Consider the following 14,876-nt stretch of genomic DNA (forward strand, 5'->3'; position numbering starts at 1 on the left):
CAGACATCAGGGAGACCTGGATGTTAGCAGCTCAATAAAAGCCCTCAAATCAACTGTTTTTTGGGGTTTTTTTTTATCTTATTTTTAAATTATGACTCCATGATACCAAAGCATAAGGGTTGGATTTCTATGACAGGAACAAAAGGAAATTTGCATATGCAAAAGTCATATGCATCCTTAGTCACTCTTCGCATTCACCATGATGACGACGAGCTATAATTAGATTGCCATATAATTTCAATACATGAGAAGGTGCTGTTGTAGAACTTGAAAAAGTTACTGCATAGCGAGCAGTGCTATCAAGTTGTCTCTAGAAGTTCTTTACAATCCACTGTTCATACATAAACCTAGAATTGGTATAGCTTAAGAATTTTTTTTTTTTTTAAATAATGTTCCAGGCTTCCCTTGCAGTGCAGATCTTGAGACTCTTTTTCCTCAGGTTACTAGATTCCTCTGCCTTTTTCTGGAATGACACCACCACGTCTAAAATCCTTTGTGTTGGTTAAGTTGGCCAACTTAACACAAACTAGAGTCACCTGAGAAAGAGGGGACCGCCACCAGACTGGCCAAGGGACCTGTAGGCTTATCTGTGGGGCAGTTTCTTGATTAGTGATTGATGTGGGAAGGCCTAGCCCCATGTGGGGTAGTGCCACCTCTGGGCAGGTGCTCCTGGGCTGTACAGCAAAGGAAGTCAAGCATATTACTAAGATAATTAACTGGAACCCAGTTTGTGGCCAAGAAAGAGAGATTTCACTGTAACTTTGGCAAAAAAAATAAAATGTAATAAATAATTATGAATGATCCAACGAAGAGTCATACCTACAGTTGTTACAAAAGAAATGACCACCTGGAACCTAAAGAGAAATTCAGAAAACTGCATTGTGGGTATCAGTGTGGATAAAAATGCTGGTCAGCCAACTTATCACAGTAGCCATGAGGAGTCTGAGCTGCAGTCCTGTCCCAGCAGTGAACTGCTTTAGAGTTTAACTTTTCTTAAACATAGGCTTAGAAGATGTCTCTCCTTTGCCTTTTGGGCGTTTATATAATTCTTTGCTGGTCCAGATCCTTCACCATCATGAACTTAATCACCTAGACCAGGGTACCTGCTGTCACCATCACGACACAGAAACATCACATTCACCATGGGAAGCCCGTGTTCCAACTTTGTACCCTTTGGAGACAGAGCCGCCACTGTGGGTCTCCGCCAGGCTGGCCTCCAGTTTCCAATCCTCCTAGCTCTTCTCCCAGGTGTTGAGCTTTGTAGGCGTGGGCCACCATGCCTGGTTTCTGGTCAGTTCCTCTCTCTGGTTTCTGAGTTTACAAGGAGAGACTGTCTCTTCTCAATCACCTCTCCCTTTCATGCTCTTCCTGGCCAGCCTCATGGCTTCCCTTACACAAGATCCTGCCTTGGTAACACACGCCCCTGCTATAGTCCTCACTTTGTCCCATCTTTCTTGTCACTTCTCAATGTCCAACCTGCCTACTCTAGGATGAGCACTCTGGACACTGTGGCCTTCACTGACAGAACCCTGCTTGACGGTCTCCGTCATCTTCAGCCACGTGCTGTGGCTGCACCGTGCAATCACAGAGAGCTTCCTTGATATGGGATTCCCCTCTGTGTGCTGTGAATACCATTAATGAATAAAGAAACTGCTCTGGACCTATAGCAAGGCAGAACTTAGGTAGGCAGGAAAAACTAGGCTGTATGCTGGGAGAAGGAGGACTGAGTCAGAGAGAAGCCATGGAGCCACTCTCACATGGCGATTCATGGTGCAGGAGGTTCTTCTATCTATGTGTTGCTTTTATTGGTTGAATAAAGAAACTGCCTTGGCCTTTTGATAGGGCAGAATTTAGATAGGTGGAGTAGGCTGAACTGAATGCTGGGAAGAAGGGCAGTGTGGCAGCTGCCTTGGTTCTTCTGCCCAAGACAGACACTGGTTAGACTTATGCTGGTAAGCCACAGTCAAGTGGCAATACATATTAATGGAGATGGGTTAAACTAATATGTGAGAGTTAGCCAATAAGGGGCTGGAGATAACGGGCCAGGCAGTATTTAAATGAATACAGTGGTTATTTTGGGGGTTAAGCTAGCCGGGCAGGACGAAACAAAAGGACCCGCTCTCCTTACTATACATACACAGATTAATATGTAAGAGTTAGCCAATAAGAAGCTAGAGCTAATGGGCCAAGCTGTGATTTAATTAATACAGTTTTTGTGTGATTGTTTCGGGTCTAAGCTAGTTGGGAAACCTACAAGCAACCCTCCTCCAACACTTCCTATTGTTTGAATCTAACAGAAAGGTAAAGAGGGAGTTTTTTGCCATTTCCCCTGACTTGGGGGCTAAGTTTGCATCCACATCAAAACCATAATTCTTATTTAGTTAACTTTGTGGGTTTTAAGATTTTTTTTTTCTAGATTAAGGTCATTTTTACTACAGTGACCTAATTTTGATACAAAATCTCAATTGTAAGAGGCACACTCATACTTAATGACAAAACACAGCTATCACGAATTTAAAGGCAGTTACATGTTTTTATTACATAAACACAGCGTTCCTCATGGCAGCTGATCTTCAATTTGCCTCTTGCTTTGACAGAATGTCAAGTGCCTGTAGAAATTCTCCAAGAATAAATCAAGAAAAACAAAAACTCCTCTCACATCTCCAAAAATGTTTCATTGCCTGCATTTCCCAATCACATTCTTAAGAAAAATAATAGGTTTTGTTTATTTTACAGTGTAATGTTTCAAGGTATAAAAACAGGACTTTTCAATGAGTCCCCCTTGTTTACAAAGTCCTATAAAAATACATAAGGAAGCGTATGTTTGTCTTTTGACTTAATTATTCCAGTTTACCGGAGATACGAAGATACGCAAACCACATTAATCTTGTAGCAGTACAATGTCAACATTGTCGTGAACACCCTGCAAAAGCAGTTCTCCTGTGTATGTAACAATCTTTCTTCGCTTTGCGGCTTTCAGAGTTCCTACCAATGCTTCAAAGAGGTTGGCACATCTGTCGTCTTGGAAGAGGACCCCGAACTTCACGCTTAACTTCCCATCGGCATCTAATTGCAGAAACACAACTGTTAGTAAACGTGTCTTGCCTCCATGGATGGCAAACTTGGGGCATCTTCGGAAAACATCTACTCAGGGGTAGCCAAGATTAAAATAAAACACGAAGCCTCTACCTACACTCAAGTAGCAGAACAAACATGGTATGCTTTGTAGACAAAGACTGAAGGACAGAAAGAAGCATTTATGAAAGGTGAGTGGGGTCAGTCGTGGTGATGCACACCTTCAATCTCAGCACTCAAGAGGCAGAATCAGGCAGAGCTCTGTGAGTTCAAAGCCAGGTTGGTCTACATATCAAGTGTGAATCCAGCCAGGGCTACATAGTGAGACCCTGTCTCAAAGTTTATATAGTGTGTGTGTGTGTGTGTGTGTGTGTGTGTGTGTGTGTGTGTGTGTGTGTATGTGTGTGTGTGTGTGTTCGGAAGGCTGTAGATGAATTTTTCTCAGTTTTGATATTCAAAATTGTTAGTTGGGACTAGAAAGATGGCTCAGCAGTGAAGAACACTGGCTGTGTTCTTTTTGAGGACCCAGGGTTCAATTCCCAGCATCCACATAGCCACTCATAACTATTTGTCACTCCAGTTCCAGAGGATCCGATGCCCTCTCCTGACCTCTATGGACACCAGGCATGAATGCGGTGCATACACATACATGCTGGCAAAACACCCACAAAAATTTACACATTTGATTTAAAAATAAAATTTTAAGAAATAAATCCTTTTGAAAAATAAAATTCTGTTGGCTGCCAGGTTAATAAAGACAAGAAATGGAAGGAAAAGAGCATGTTATGAACATACTCAGTGTCCAGGCTTGGAGTGAAGGCCTTAAAACGGCGCATATCTGTCTGTTATGACCACTGAATCTCAGTTCCTGGGGGGAGACCCAGACATTTTTACAGGATTATCTCTCATGGATATCAGTTTATAAGATATTTATTAAAAACTAGATGAAAAGTAGGTCTGCTGTTTAAGAAGCTGTCAACTGCTGATGGGTTGATGTAAGTAAAGGCGCTGGCTAGTCTTGGACAGCCCTCAAGTGTTGGCCTTCTGTTACCACATCCAGCAAAGGAAAGTGAAAACGCACTTGGCAGGACTGTGCAGAGTGAATGGACTTGGTATCAGTAAAGCCATCTAAAAACTTGCCAGAATAGTAAACTCCAATTTACAATACATGTTAAGGTACCAAATGCAGGAATTTGGGTATAATCCTAGAGTTCTCCTTCCTTCTTGTCCTTCAATCTGACAAATACTCAGGTGACTACACCTTCCTTGTGTCTTTGTAATTCTATCTGCTTATCTCCAATGGCCGTGCATTGCTGAGTTGAAGCTCTAATTGTTGTGCACCCAGATAACTTCAAGCTGTAACTGGTTACTCCTCACCAGTCTCCCTCTCCCTGTTTTTGCCCCCAACATACCATTCACATTAATGGGAAATAAAACATACGGAAGACATTTTATAAGATGCAAATCTGATGCATACTATTCTACGTTAAGCTTCCAATGGTCCCCGGCATCTTCAAAATAAAGCGAAGAGCATGGCCTCTCTTTATCTCTCTGTTGCTGAGCATCCAACGCTTGCCTGGTCTTCTTTAACTTTATGTTTGGATTTAGTCATAATGAACTGTTTGTCATTGCCCAGGAGACCTGGCTTTTGTAACTGTACCCATAGTGAGTTATCAGCGCAGCATTCCAGACCCTCTTCTCTACCTAAATGCCTTTATTCAAGAACAGAGTCAACTGTAACCTTCCTTAAGACTTCCTTCACAATTCTCAATCCCACTAGTTATCTCTTCTTACTAAACTCTGTGGCTATTAAAGCACACACCATCAACTTCAGTAACATTAGGCAGTGTTTACTGAGTACTTGCTATGTTCCTAGAACTGTTAAGTGAACTTTACAGTCATTAAAATGCACTTAATCCTCATTTCGTGTAAGAAAAGACACCATTGGTTTCAAGACGCACCATTATTTTATATCCAATTAAACTGCCAAGTTCAATAAAGCAAAGCAATATTAAGATACATTCTAAGCCAGACAGTGTTGGTGCACACCTTTAATCCCTGCACTCAGGAGGCAGAGGCAAGAAAATCTCTTTGAGTTCAAGGATAGTCTGGTCTACAGTATTAGTTCCAGGACAGTCAAGGCTGTAACACAGAGAAATCCTGTCTCAAAAAGACAAATATAACAACAAAATGCATTCTATTTTAGAGACTTTAAAATGAAAAGCGTCTGGATTAACCAAACATTATTATTAGACAAATAAAGAAACCAAGATACAGAAATGTGATAAGATACACAAGATCACCCAGCAAGTATAAGAACAAGTCTGACTGGAGTCCAGCTTCCGACATGCCCTTCTTTTAAAAAACTTTCAGAAAAGGTCTCATTAATCCTGGGTGGCCATGACCTACCAAAAGCTGGGATTACAGGCAAGTATCATCACAGCTAACTAAGCCCACAACCTCTTCCCAGTATACTTCCAGTCTGTTCATCTTCCAGCTGCCTCAAGAAGACCTTAAGGACCGAAATAGAATCTCTTTTTCAATTCTATAGTCTCTATACTTAAGCCCAAAGTGGGTACTCAAGAATTCTTGTTGGATGAAAGAATTTAAATCTCCAAGTAATCATAGTCTCCACTTCATCTTCTCTAACTGGATGAAAAATGAGACTTTAAAGATTCGGACTTTCAAAGAAACAGACAAAGAAACAGAATCATCAGTTTTTAGTAGGAGCGCATACTTCATCTGTAGATTAATCAAAATCACTCCAGCCTCAAGTAAAATAACCATCACATGTCAGAAGATGGCATAGTTCCATATCTGCTTTCCAACTCGATCAGTCATCTTTTGCCAACAATGAAGTCAAGGTGTTCTAGTACGTCTGTGAAATTTAAAGGATTTTCATGCATATGGATGTTATGCTAATGACCTTGTCTTGTAATTTGTAAAGCTGCTCGTTTTGAAATGGAGCTTCAGATCGCCCGAGTAGAACACTGACACTCTTTAGGAGTGCAAAGGTTAGAATTTTAAGGCCAGCTGAACCTGACCAGCGAACACCAGGTTGCCGTGAATAGGAACAGTCTGCAAATCGTTGGGAATACACTCTTAACAATCCAAACATACTAATTCCAAGTAATGTGACCCTACTGGAGCTGGAGAGACCCAGGAGATGTCGGAGAAGAACACAAATGGGGTGGCATTAGTGAAAATCAGACACCCCTCCCCAGACATGGGTACAGTGAGGGGTAAGAGAAGAGTAAAGTTAGGAAAAGATTTGGTTTGCCTGAGGACCCAAATATTAATAAATTACACTCTCCAGTGTCTTTTCAGTGTCCTGCACAAGCTTCAGTTCATTCCCATTCCTAGTTCAGCTCACATATCCCCTCCTCAACTCACCTGCCTATGCTTCTACACATCCAAGTACCACCTAGTCTAGGCTTAACCAAGTATGTGCCCCCAACTCTACAGTCATCGCTAATCTATGGCCCTGGAACTATCTTGAACTGAATGCCAGCACTTCACAGTCTGGCAAGCCATTTTTTTTTTCTGATAATTGCCTCATCAATTTTTAGGTATTTTCATCAATTAAGTAATAAGATGCTTGAAGAAAAAGAACATGCCTATGTCACATGTACTTAAACAGGGCTTGGCGCATACGGGAGAGAAGTATCAGTCAGTGATAAAATGATTAAACGCATGTGGCTGTGACCTCAAACACACTTCCATATGTCTGTCTTGACATTTCAGTTATGATGTCCAAATAAAAAGACTAGAGACGGCTCAAGGAGGAGGAAGCTGGGACTGGCTCCGTGGTGGAGCACCTGCTTAGCATGTCTGAGCATGAATTCTATACCAGGTCCGCCAAAGGGGGCTGGGAGAATATCGCCACCCCAAAATAATCCATGTTCTATTCTGTAGAACTTGGAGAACATTACCTTAGAAAGCAAAAGGAATTTTACAAATGTGATGAAGTAAGGGCTCTAAAATGGGACATTATCCTGGATTATCTGGATCCATTAATATGGAATCCTGGGAGTTCTTAAGAATGGGAGAGTGAGGACACCCGGTTCCCTACAGTGCTACTGGTGCAAAGGAATACAGGCAGCTACAGAAGAGCAAAAATAAGGAACTACAAACAGTCTCCGCAAAACCCTCCAGAAAGGATTGAAGTCAGCCAGCACCTGGATCTGAGCCTGGAAAGCGCCTGAACTACACAAAATAGGAAATGTGTCCTGGTGTTAAACATCTTGCTTTGCCATTGCTAAGTCTGTGGTAACTGGCTACAGCAAGAAGAGAAAACAATGCAGGGGGCTGGCGAGATAGCTAAATAGATGAAGTCCTTGCCTGTGCAAGCCTGGGGACTTGAATTCAATTACCAGAACCAACAAGAAAAGGGGGGTTGCACACTGAAGAGGTAAAGACAGAGAGGTTCTGGGGCTCCCTAGCCAATCAGCTTAGTCTGTTTGGTGAGCCCCATGACCCAACGAGAGACCTTGTCTCAAAAAAATAAAAATAAAAACAACACTCAAGAGAAGTCCCAAAGAATAATGCCCAAGATTAACGTTTGGCTTCTCCATGCATGTACACAGCTGTGCACATACACAGAGAAAAGGAAGACATCTAACACAAGACACAGTAAAAAATAACAGCTTAGTGCAAGTTTTGAAAGTGTGTCTATCCTTCTAGATTAAAGGATTTGTAATTCATAAGCAAACAATTCTAAGAAGACTCAAGCTGTAATGACATAGCTTCTTTTGTTTGTTTGTTTGAGATAGGGTTTCATTGTGCAGGCCAGTGTGGCCTTCAATTTGTCATCCTCCTGCCTCCACCTCCCGAGTGCTGAAATGACAACGTTTGTTTATGAGATACTCTGGAACATTAGTTTTCATTTATATAATAAGTTTAAAACTTTGAATTCCATATGCTCATTGTTCTTACATTCAGTATGCTCTCCAATCCTGTACATCTCAGATGTAGCAAATATCTCATGCTACAAATACAACCATTTTAATACTACTTAGGAGAAAGACGACACACACCAATTTTACACATTATCCTCACAATATTCACAATAGCTGCTTGGCCAATGAAGTCAAAGACACCAAAAAAGAATCAGTTGGTTTATTTTACTATTATGTTTGAAATTGTACAAATCCCAAGAATTTATAGAAAATAAAGAAAATTGTGATGGCTATTCTTGGTTGTCAATTTGACTCCATCTAGAATTAATTCAAATAAAACTTAAGTAGCTGGGTACACTTGTGAGAGGTTTTTATTCTTAATTAAATCATTTGAAGTGGAAAGGCCCACTTCTAATCCAGACCTTTGGAGGTGGGAAGATCCACCTTTAATCTGGGCCACACCTTCTGCTGGCAGCCAATACCAATACCAATATACAGGGCATGGAAGAAGGAAGCTTGCTCTCTTTGCCTACTTTCTCTCACTGGCAAATCTATTTCCTCACTGACAGCAGAGCCTTATTCTTCGGAATTCTGGCATCTACTGAAGACGAGCTGGGACTGAATAACTACTGGATTCTTGTACCTTCCATTAGTAGACAGCCATTGCTGGGCTACTGGACCACAACCTGTAAGGATTCTAATAAATCCCCTTTCTATACATATATAGATTTGTTCTATAAGTTCTGTTGCCCTGGAGGGGCCTGACTAATACAATTTAGTGTAATTTCCCTCTAAATCTCTAGTCACTTGTAAATTTATAAAATAAGGCAGAAAACAAAAATTTTAACAGCCAAAAAAAAAATAATTCAACCTAACTCAAATGCCAGTCTTTAATGCAAACAAAAGAAGCTCAGGGAGTTTTCAATTCAAAAACCAACAAAACATCTCAGCTACTCTCTGCCTCGGAAACCCAACACCCCAACAGCCCCATGTCTCAAATACCCCTTGAAAGAAAGCTAAGAGCATCACCGTCTCGGGCTGTGAACCGAGTGTGCACTGTACCCTAAGTCCTGGGCAGCTGCTCCAGAACGCCCGTCTAGGAGTGCACTCAGAGGAAACACCCTGCGTTAGAATACTTACTCTTAGACCCCAGACGTCGAATTTCCTCTACTAGGAGGTTCACCTCATGATCCACATTCATTGCGGACTGGAAGAGAAAAGAAGCCTTTATTACAGCCATTTCTCTACCCCATCAGGCACAGCAACCCAAGGGTCCTTCTCCTTCTCATGAAGCTTGTCACTATTATTGACCACGCCCCCTTTCTACTTGTACGAAGTAATGCACTTGAACATAATGAAGTAATTTCCCTCGACCTATAGACCTTCCCTCTCTGTTGCCCCACTCCTGGCTACTAGGGAGAAGATGGCCTCTCTCCTCACCACGGCATTACTCCTTGCACATCTTATCACAGAGTTCTGCTTAAGCACCCAAACTACAAAAGGTAATGGGATCCATGCTTAAGGCAGAGAAAGGCCTCCAACAAAGAGCAACATGGCAAGCGTTCTCTCGGCACTGGGTCCAAGGCATTACAGGCAGGTTCCTTTTTGGAGATGACGGGGTGGATCAAGTGGACAAATGGGAAAAGTAAATGGAAAATTATGGAGACAAAGGAGAAAGCCCAAGGCACAGCTGGGGCAGGCGCTGAGCTAGGAGACAGAGAGGCCAAGATAAATACATGCTCCCTGCTCTTCAGGAGCCTGGGGTCTAGCGGTAATCCCGACCCATGCAGGGCCACCTGAATAGCCTCCGGTCAGTGCAGTGATAACTTCCAGTTCACACACAGGCACCTACCTCGCACCCTTCTCTGGATTCTGCCCATGAAAGCTGACTGCACTGCACAGCTTATAGTGAAGCCCATTCGTTTCCCATCGTGAAGAGTCCAGATCAATACGAGCTGAGCCCCATAAGTCATGTTAACTCCTCTGTGGCTTGCTGCATCTTCCACAGGCTGGATTCTGGCCTCTGGTCCAGCCTCCTCCACTGTACGCCTGAGCGCTAAGCTGCAGCGGCAGGAATTTTTCTAGTCCTCAACTATCCCTGGCAATACCGCTGGCCTTCTCTGCACGCTCTGTTCTGCTCAGGTTACTGCCATTCCCCTCCTGAGGCTCATGAATCAGTCCCAGCTTGGATGGAACACCCCCCAGAAAGCATTCCCTAATCTGAGGAGCGCTCCCCTACTGGGTCTTACCACCACACTGTACGCCTCTTTTTTTTTCACTCGGATGGAATTACTGGTTTTGGGGGTTTTCTAGCTAGAAGGAAAATGCTCTCCACAGAGATCTGACTTAAATATTCCTTGTTAGCACACCCAGCACAAACACTGCCTCACGAACAAGAACAATCAAAGGCAGGAGGGGAGAGAACACCACCAGCAGAGACCAGCAAGTACGACTGACTGGGCAGGGAGTGACTGGGCAGGAGGGACATGGATTCAGTCTTTCTCAAGAGAGGTTCTCCAGGCTGAATAGGAGCTAAAAGGTGGAGCTGTTCCACTGTTTCCTTCCAGGTGATGACCCGATAGAAACAACTTCATCCGGATTGATTATTATTCATTCCTGGTAGCTTCTAAAGTAAGAGCGGCACCTCCAACTGGATACCACCTGCTGAGACGATACTGATTGGGACACCGTATTTCCTGTCGGCGGATAATTAAAATTGCCCCTACCATCTGCTGTTGTTTGCATGAACATTGTAGTTCAAGGGGCCGACACTACAGGAAAATGCAAAATCGTCGATTAAATGCAACTTTCTAAAACTTGTTATTAATAATTATACTATCCAAGCCCGGTATGGTGGTGCATGCCTTTAATCCCAGTGCGTAGGAGGCAGAGGCTGGTGGATCTCTGTGAGTTCGAGATCGCCTGGTCTACAGAGCAAGTTCCAGGACAGCCAGGGCTATACAGAGAAACCCTGTCCAAAAAAAAAAAAAAAAAATTGTGCTGCTCTCTTAAGGATTTTTGTGTTGGTGAAAGCATGGCACAATTTAGAAAGGACATTAAAAGGCTAAAATATCCCCCAGAGGATGTAGAATAAACCTGTCTGTGTCAGCGGTGGCCAGCTGCTATTTGGGGGTGGGGTGGCGTCCGTACTGTTTCCCACTCTGGCACAAGCAGTCTGTGTTTTGTTTGTTTGGGGACAACAGTTCTGTCTTTACTCTGAAGTCATGTGTGTGGACAGAGCAGTCCCCTCTCCGGAAGTGAACCTGAGTCAGTAGGATTGGTCAGAGGCCTCAGGTTCCTCATCTGAGTCAATTCATGTAACTCTTCTAGTTTTAAGCTTTAAAACATTTATTTATTTGGGGGTGGGGCGCACATATGTGGAGGTCCCAGGACAAATACTCTCATTCAGAACAGTCAAGTTCAACCCTAAGATTTTGCTAGACTATTAGTAAATAACTCCCTTTCCACTGGTTCTAAGATGTGAGGTTGCAGCCCCAGAGTAAATGGTTACCCTATGGGAAGATTTGACTGGGAAATCCAGCAGAAGGAAAATGACTCCGCCTGTTCCTGATCCTGGATATTTTGGTTATAGGAACCAATGACATTTTCCCTGTTTATAATGTGTATGTGTTTTGTATGAGTTTCTTTACTTGCATGCTGAAGACTATTGATCCAAAAAGCTAGCCTAATGAACTATTATTTAAAAAGCAACCAACCATATTTTAAAAAATGACATCCTTTAATGTACTTCTATACATAGTCTTGTTGGGTGTTGTCCTATTGGTTAGGATGAACAGCGACACCAGGAAAGCAGATCTGAAGGCTGGAGGAATGGCTCAGTTAGTAAAATACTTGCTTTGCAAGCACAAGGTTCCTGTGTTCGAGCCCCAGAACCTTTATAAAAATGTTGGGTGTGGTATCTGGGGAGACAGATATGGGAGGGGGGCACCCAGCTCCACAGCCAACCAGCCTAGCATAATGGTAGACTCCAGGCCACTGAGAGAACCTGTCTCAAAGGAGGTAGGTGGTGGCATCCTCGAGGATGACACCTGAGATTGTCCTCAGACTTCTGAGTGTCCACGCTTACATCTGCACCTGAACACTCACGTTCAAGATACACCTGCATGCACACGTACGCAGGCGTAGGAGAACAACACAAGACGAGATTTGGGAGCCGCATAAAAATTCTCTACCAAACTGGCCTGTTTCAGGAAGTACGGATTTGTGAGAATGAAAAGAGGAAAAAAAAAAAAAGAAAAGAGCCAACCAGGATTGAAGGGAGATTGAAACACCCCAGGTCAGAGACTTTGGCGTCTCCTATCCGTGTATTTCTCTCTTCAACATCGTCTGTCTCTTTGGACACCAAGGAGATACTTCGGTTTTATATACCATTTAACAATGAGAAACAAAGAGGAAGGCCCTCTCTTACGTGCGGTATGATAACCGCTTACATTAAAATGGGCACTTATCCAGTTTTCAGGAGGGAAGGCAAGGGGCATTTCTTTATAATTAACTACACACCAGGCTCCTTCTCTGAGTTAATTTATTTTTAATAAAAATTTTTTTTGCATTTATTTATTTTGGGAGGGTGTGAATGTGGAGGTCAGACAGAGCTAATGGGCTTCCCATGAGGGCCCCAGGGATCAAACTCTGGTCATAAGGCTCCGCAGCAAGTGCCCATAAGCACTGATCCATCCATTCAGCTACCCTAATTCATAAAATGCTAAGAACACGACAGAGCACTTAGTACCTACCCCGTTTTATTGAGAATGAAACAAACCTCACAATGGTTAACGCCACAAAGCGCTGTTCCTAACACATCACTTTGCCACTTCTTCCCCTTCCTTCGCTATTATGCAAATGAACCTACTATAATAGTGTATTCTTATGTAATATCATATACTGAGTACTTATTAAGGCGGATCATTTGCAAAGCAAGAAAAGGCTCCCTGTCTGGACCCCTATGAATAGGAAAATAACAGGTTTACTACTGCTAGCATACACAACTTGGCATGTTTTAGTCACTTATTATGGGAGGGACAAAGAAGAAAGCATCCACATTATACAATCTTTGGAAGACCCATGGCACTCTAAAAGCAGGACAGACCCCCTTCGACTGCAGTGAGCGAGATCAAGAACAATGAGAGGTCAGAAGCAGAGCAAGCCTAAGAAAAAAGACCCTGTCTGTGAGAGGCTGGGCCAGAAGAATGGCAGTGGCAGATGTTAGCCGGGCTGCTTAACTGTCACAGACTCTAATTGGGCTGTCTGTGTGGGTCTCACAAAGAGTAGGGCTGTGGCAAACGCGGCAAAGCGCCAACAATACACATTTGGAGAGGTACGTCTGAAGCGTCTTCTAGTTATGCATTAAAGCTCCAAAGGCAATAGGTCAAGGAAATAAAGCCTACTGGAGTCGCCTCCCCTGGGAATCCGCAGCCAACTTTACACGAGAGCTGGGCGCTCTTCCAGACTCAATTCTATCTCGAACAGCTGGCGCGGGCCAAAGGCTGACCCGGTACCTTTCTCCCTTTTCGTTGGATGGAGCACACTCCTTATTTGGTCATTCCCTCCCACAAGTTTGAGGGCTGGCCAAATATGGGTCCCCAAAACCTGGGGCCTGCGGGTACCACACGCTCAACTCTTAACTGGTGGAACAGGGTCGCGGAGTCCCGGACCACAGGAAGGGCTTAGTCCGGAGGCCTTTGTCTCCTCAACTCACCCGTCCTGGGTCCCCCAGAGCACCCAAGGGCGCTGCCCGGGGTCCCCACGAGTCCCGCATCCCCTCACTTACTCGCCCTCCGCACTGCAGAGGACACTGTCCTGACGCCGCTTTATTCCTCCGGGACCCCCTCCAGCCCTTCCCCACCCAGCTCTGCAGAACCGCACCACAAACCGATGCCAAGTGCAAAACCCACACATTGCACCGCTGCAAACATCGGTTCGGGCTGCTCCTTTCCCGGTCAGCCCCGCCCGGCAAAACGTCACGTGAGCCCAGTGCGGAAGTGTGCCGGCCGAGTGGGGTGCCCACGAGTGGAGCACGGGAAGTGGGGAGCGAATGCCCGGGGCCGGTCCAGCCACACCTCAGCACCCCGGCGTTCCCACCCTAACCCGGTACTCGCCCCCACCCCCCACCCCGAGACCGTGGTCCAGCCTTCCCTCCCCGGACTCGCTCACCTCTCTGATTGTTTCCTTCTTCACCGAAGAGCAGCTGCCGCGTGGGTCTGGATCGGGTTCTCTGCTTCCGCACCCTGGGGAGGAACAGGCAGAAGAAGGAAGTGGCCCGGGCGAAAAGAAAGGCTGAGGTGGAAGAGGGAGGGGAGAAGGAGAGGCGTGGGGGGCCAAGTGAGACTAAGTGCTCTCAGGAAAGGGGCCGCCCACTCTCCGGGGGGACACGCCTAGGAGGAGGCACCCAGAGCAGACGCCAGAGCTGGAGGCAGGCTTCTAGGAATGCGGACCCAAAGTAACACCACCTCTCTCCATCCTGCCGAGGCAGGACCCGCAGCCTAATGCATCTAATACTGGGCATTGATCTTCTGCCAGGATATCTTACCCAACAAGAGATAAAGCGCCCCACAAGCTGAATACTAAGGTCTCCTAGGAAAACCGTGACTCACATGGGTTCTTCTGTATGCCAAGAGCGTGAGGCTCAAGAAACGACAAAAAAAAAAAAAAAAAAAAAAAAAAAAAAAAAAAAAAAAAAAAAAAAAAAAAAAAACTCTGAACTGTCCGATTTGCAAACACTTGCATTCTTCAAGGCCAGTTTGTTCTGCTGAATTGGACAAACGTGGTTCTTGATCTTGGGACAGAACATTGTTTTCCACATTCAAGTTCATAATTCAAATTATTCACATTTTCTTTATTCCCATCGTGTGTGTAATATACTCGTCCTGCCCAGAGTTTTCTAAA

The 14,876-nt window shown here is 44.2% G+C and overlaps 1 protein-coding gene across 1 annotated transcript; it reads right to left on the minus strand.

The window, feature by feature from the left end:
- Positions 1-2,513: 2,513 nt before the first annotated feature.
- Abracl (ABRA C-terminal like) lies at positions 2,514-14,339 on the minus strand. Its single transcript, XM_050159504.1, has 3 exons — positions 14,145-14,339; positions 9,114-9,180; positions 2,514-3,066 (listed from the first exon to the last, which is right to left on the minus strand). The coding sequence occupies exons 2-3, from the start codon at positions 9,172-9,174 to the stop codon at positions 2,882-2,884; spliced, it is 246 nt and encodes an 81-aa protein (XP_050015461.1). The 5' UTR covers positions 9,175-9,180; positions 14,145-14,339; the 3' UTR covers positions 2,514-2,881.
- Between the last annotated feature and the right edge of the window lie 537 nt (positions 14,340-14,876).

This window comes from Alexandromys fortis, unplaced genomic scaffold, assembly GCF_014885135.2.
Source record: "Alexandromys fortis isolate MF-2015 unplaced genomic scaffold, M_Fortis_MF-2015_v1.1 scaffold_107, whole genome shotgun sequence".
NCBI classification, from domain to species: Eukaryota; Metazoa; Chordata; class Mammalia; order Rodentia; family Cricetidae; genus Alexandromys; species Alexandromys fortis.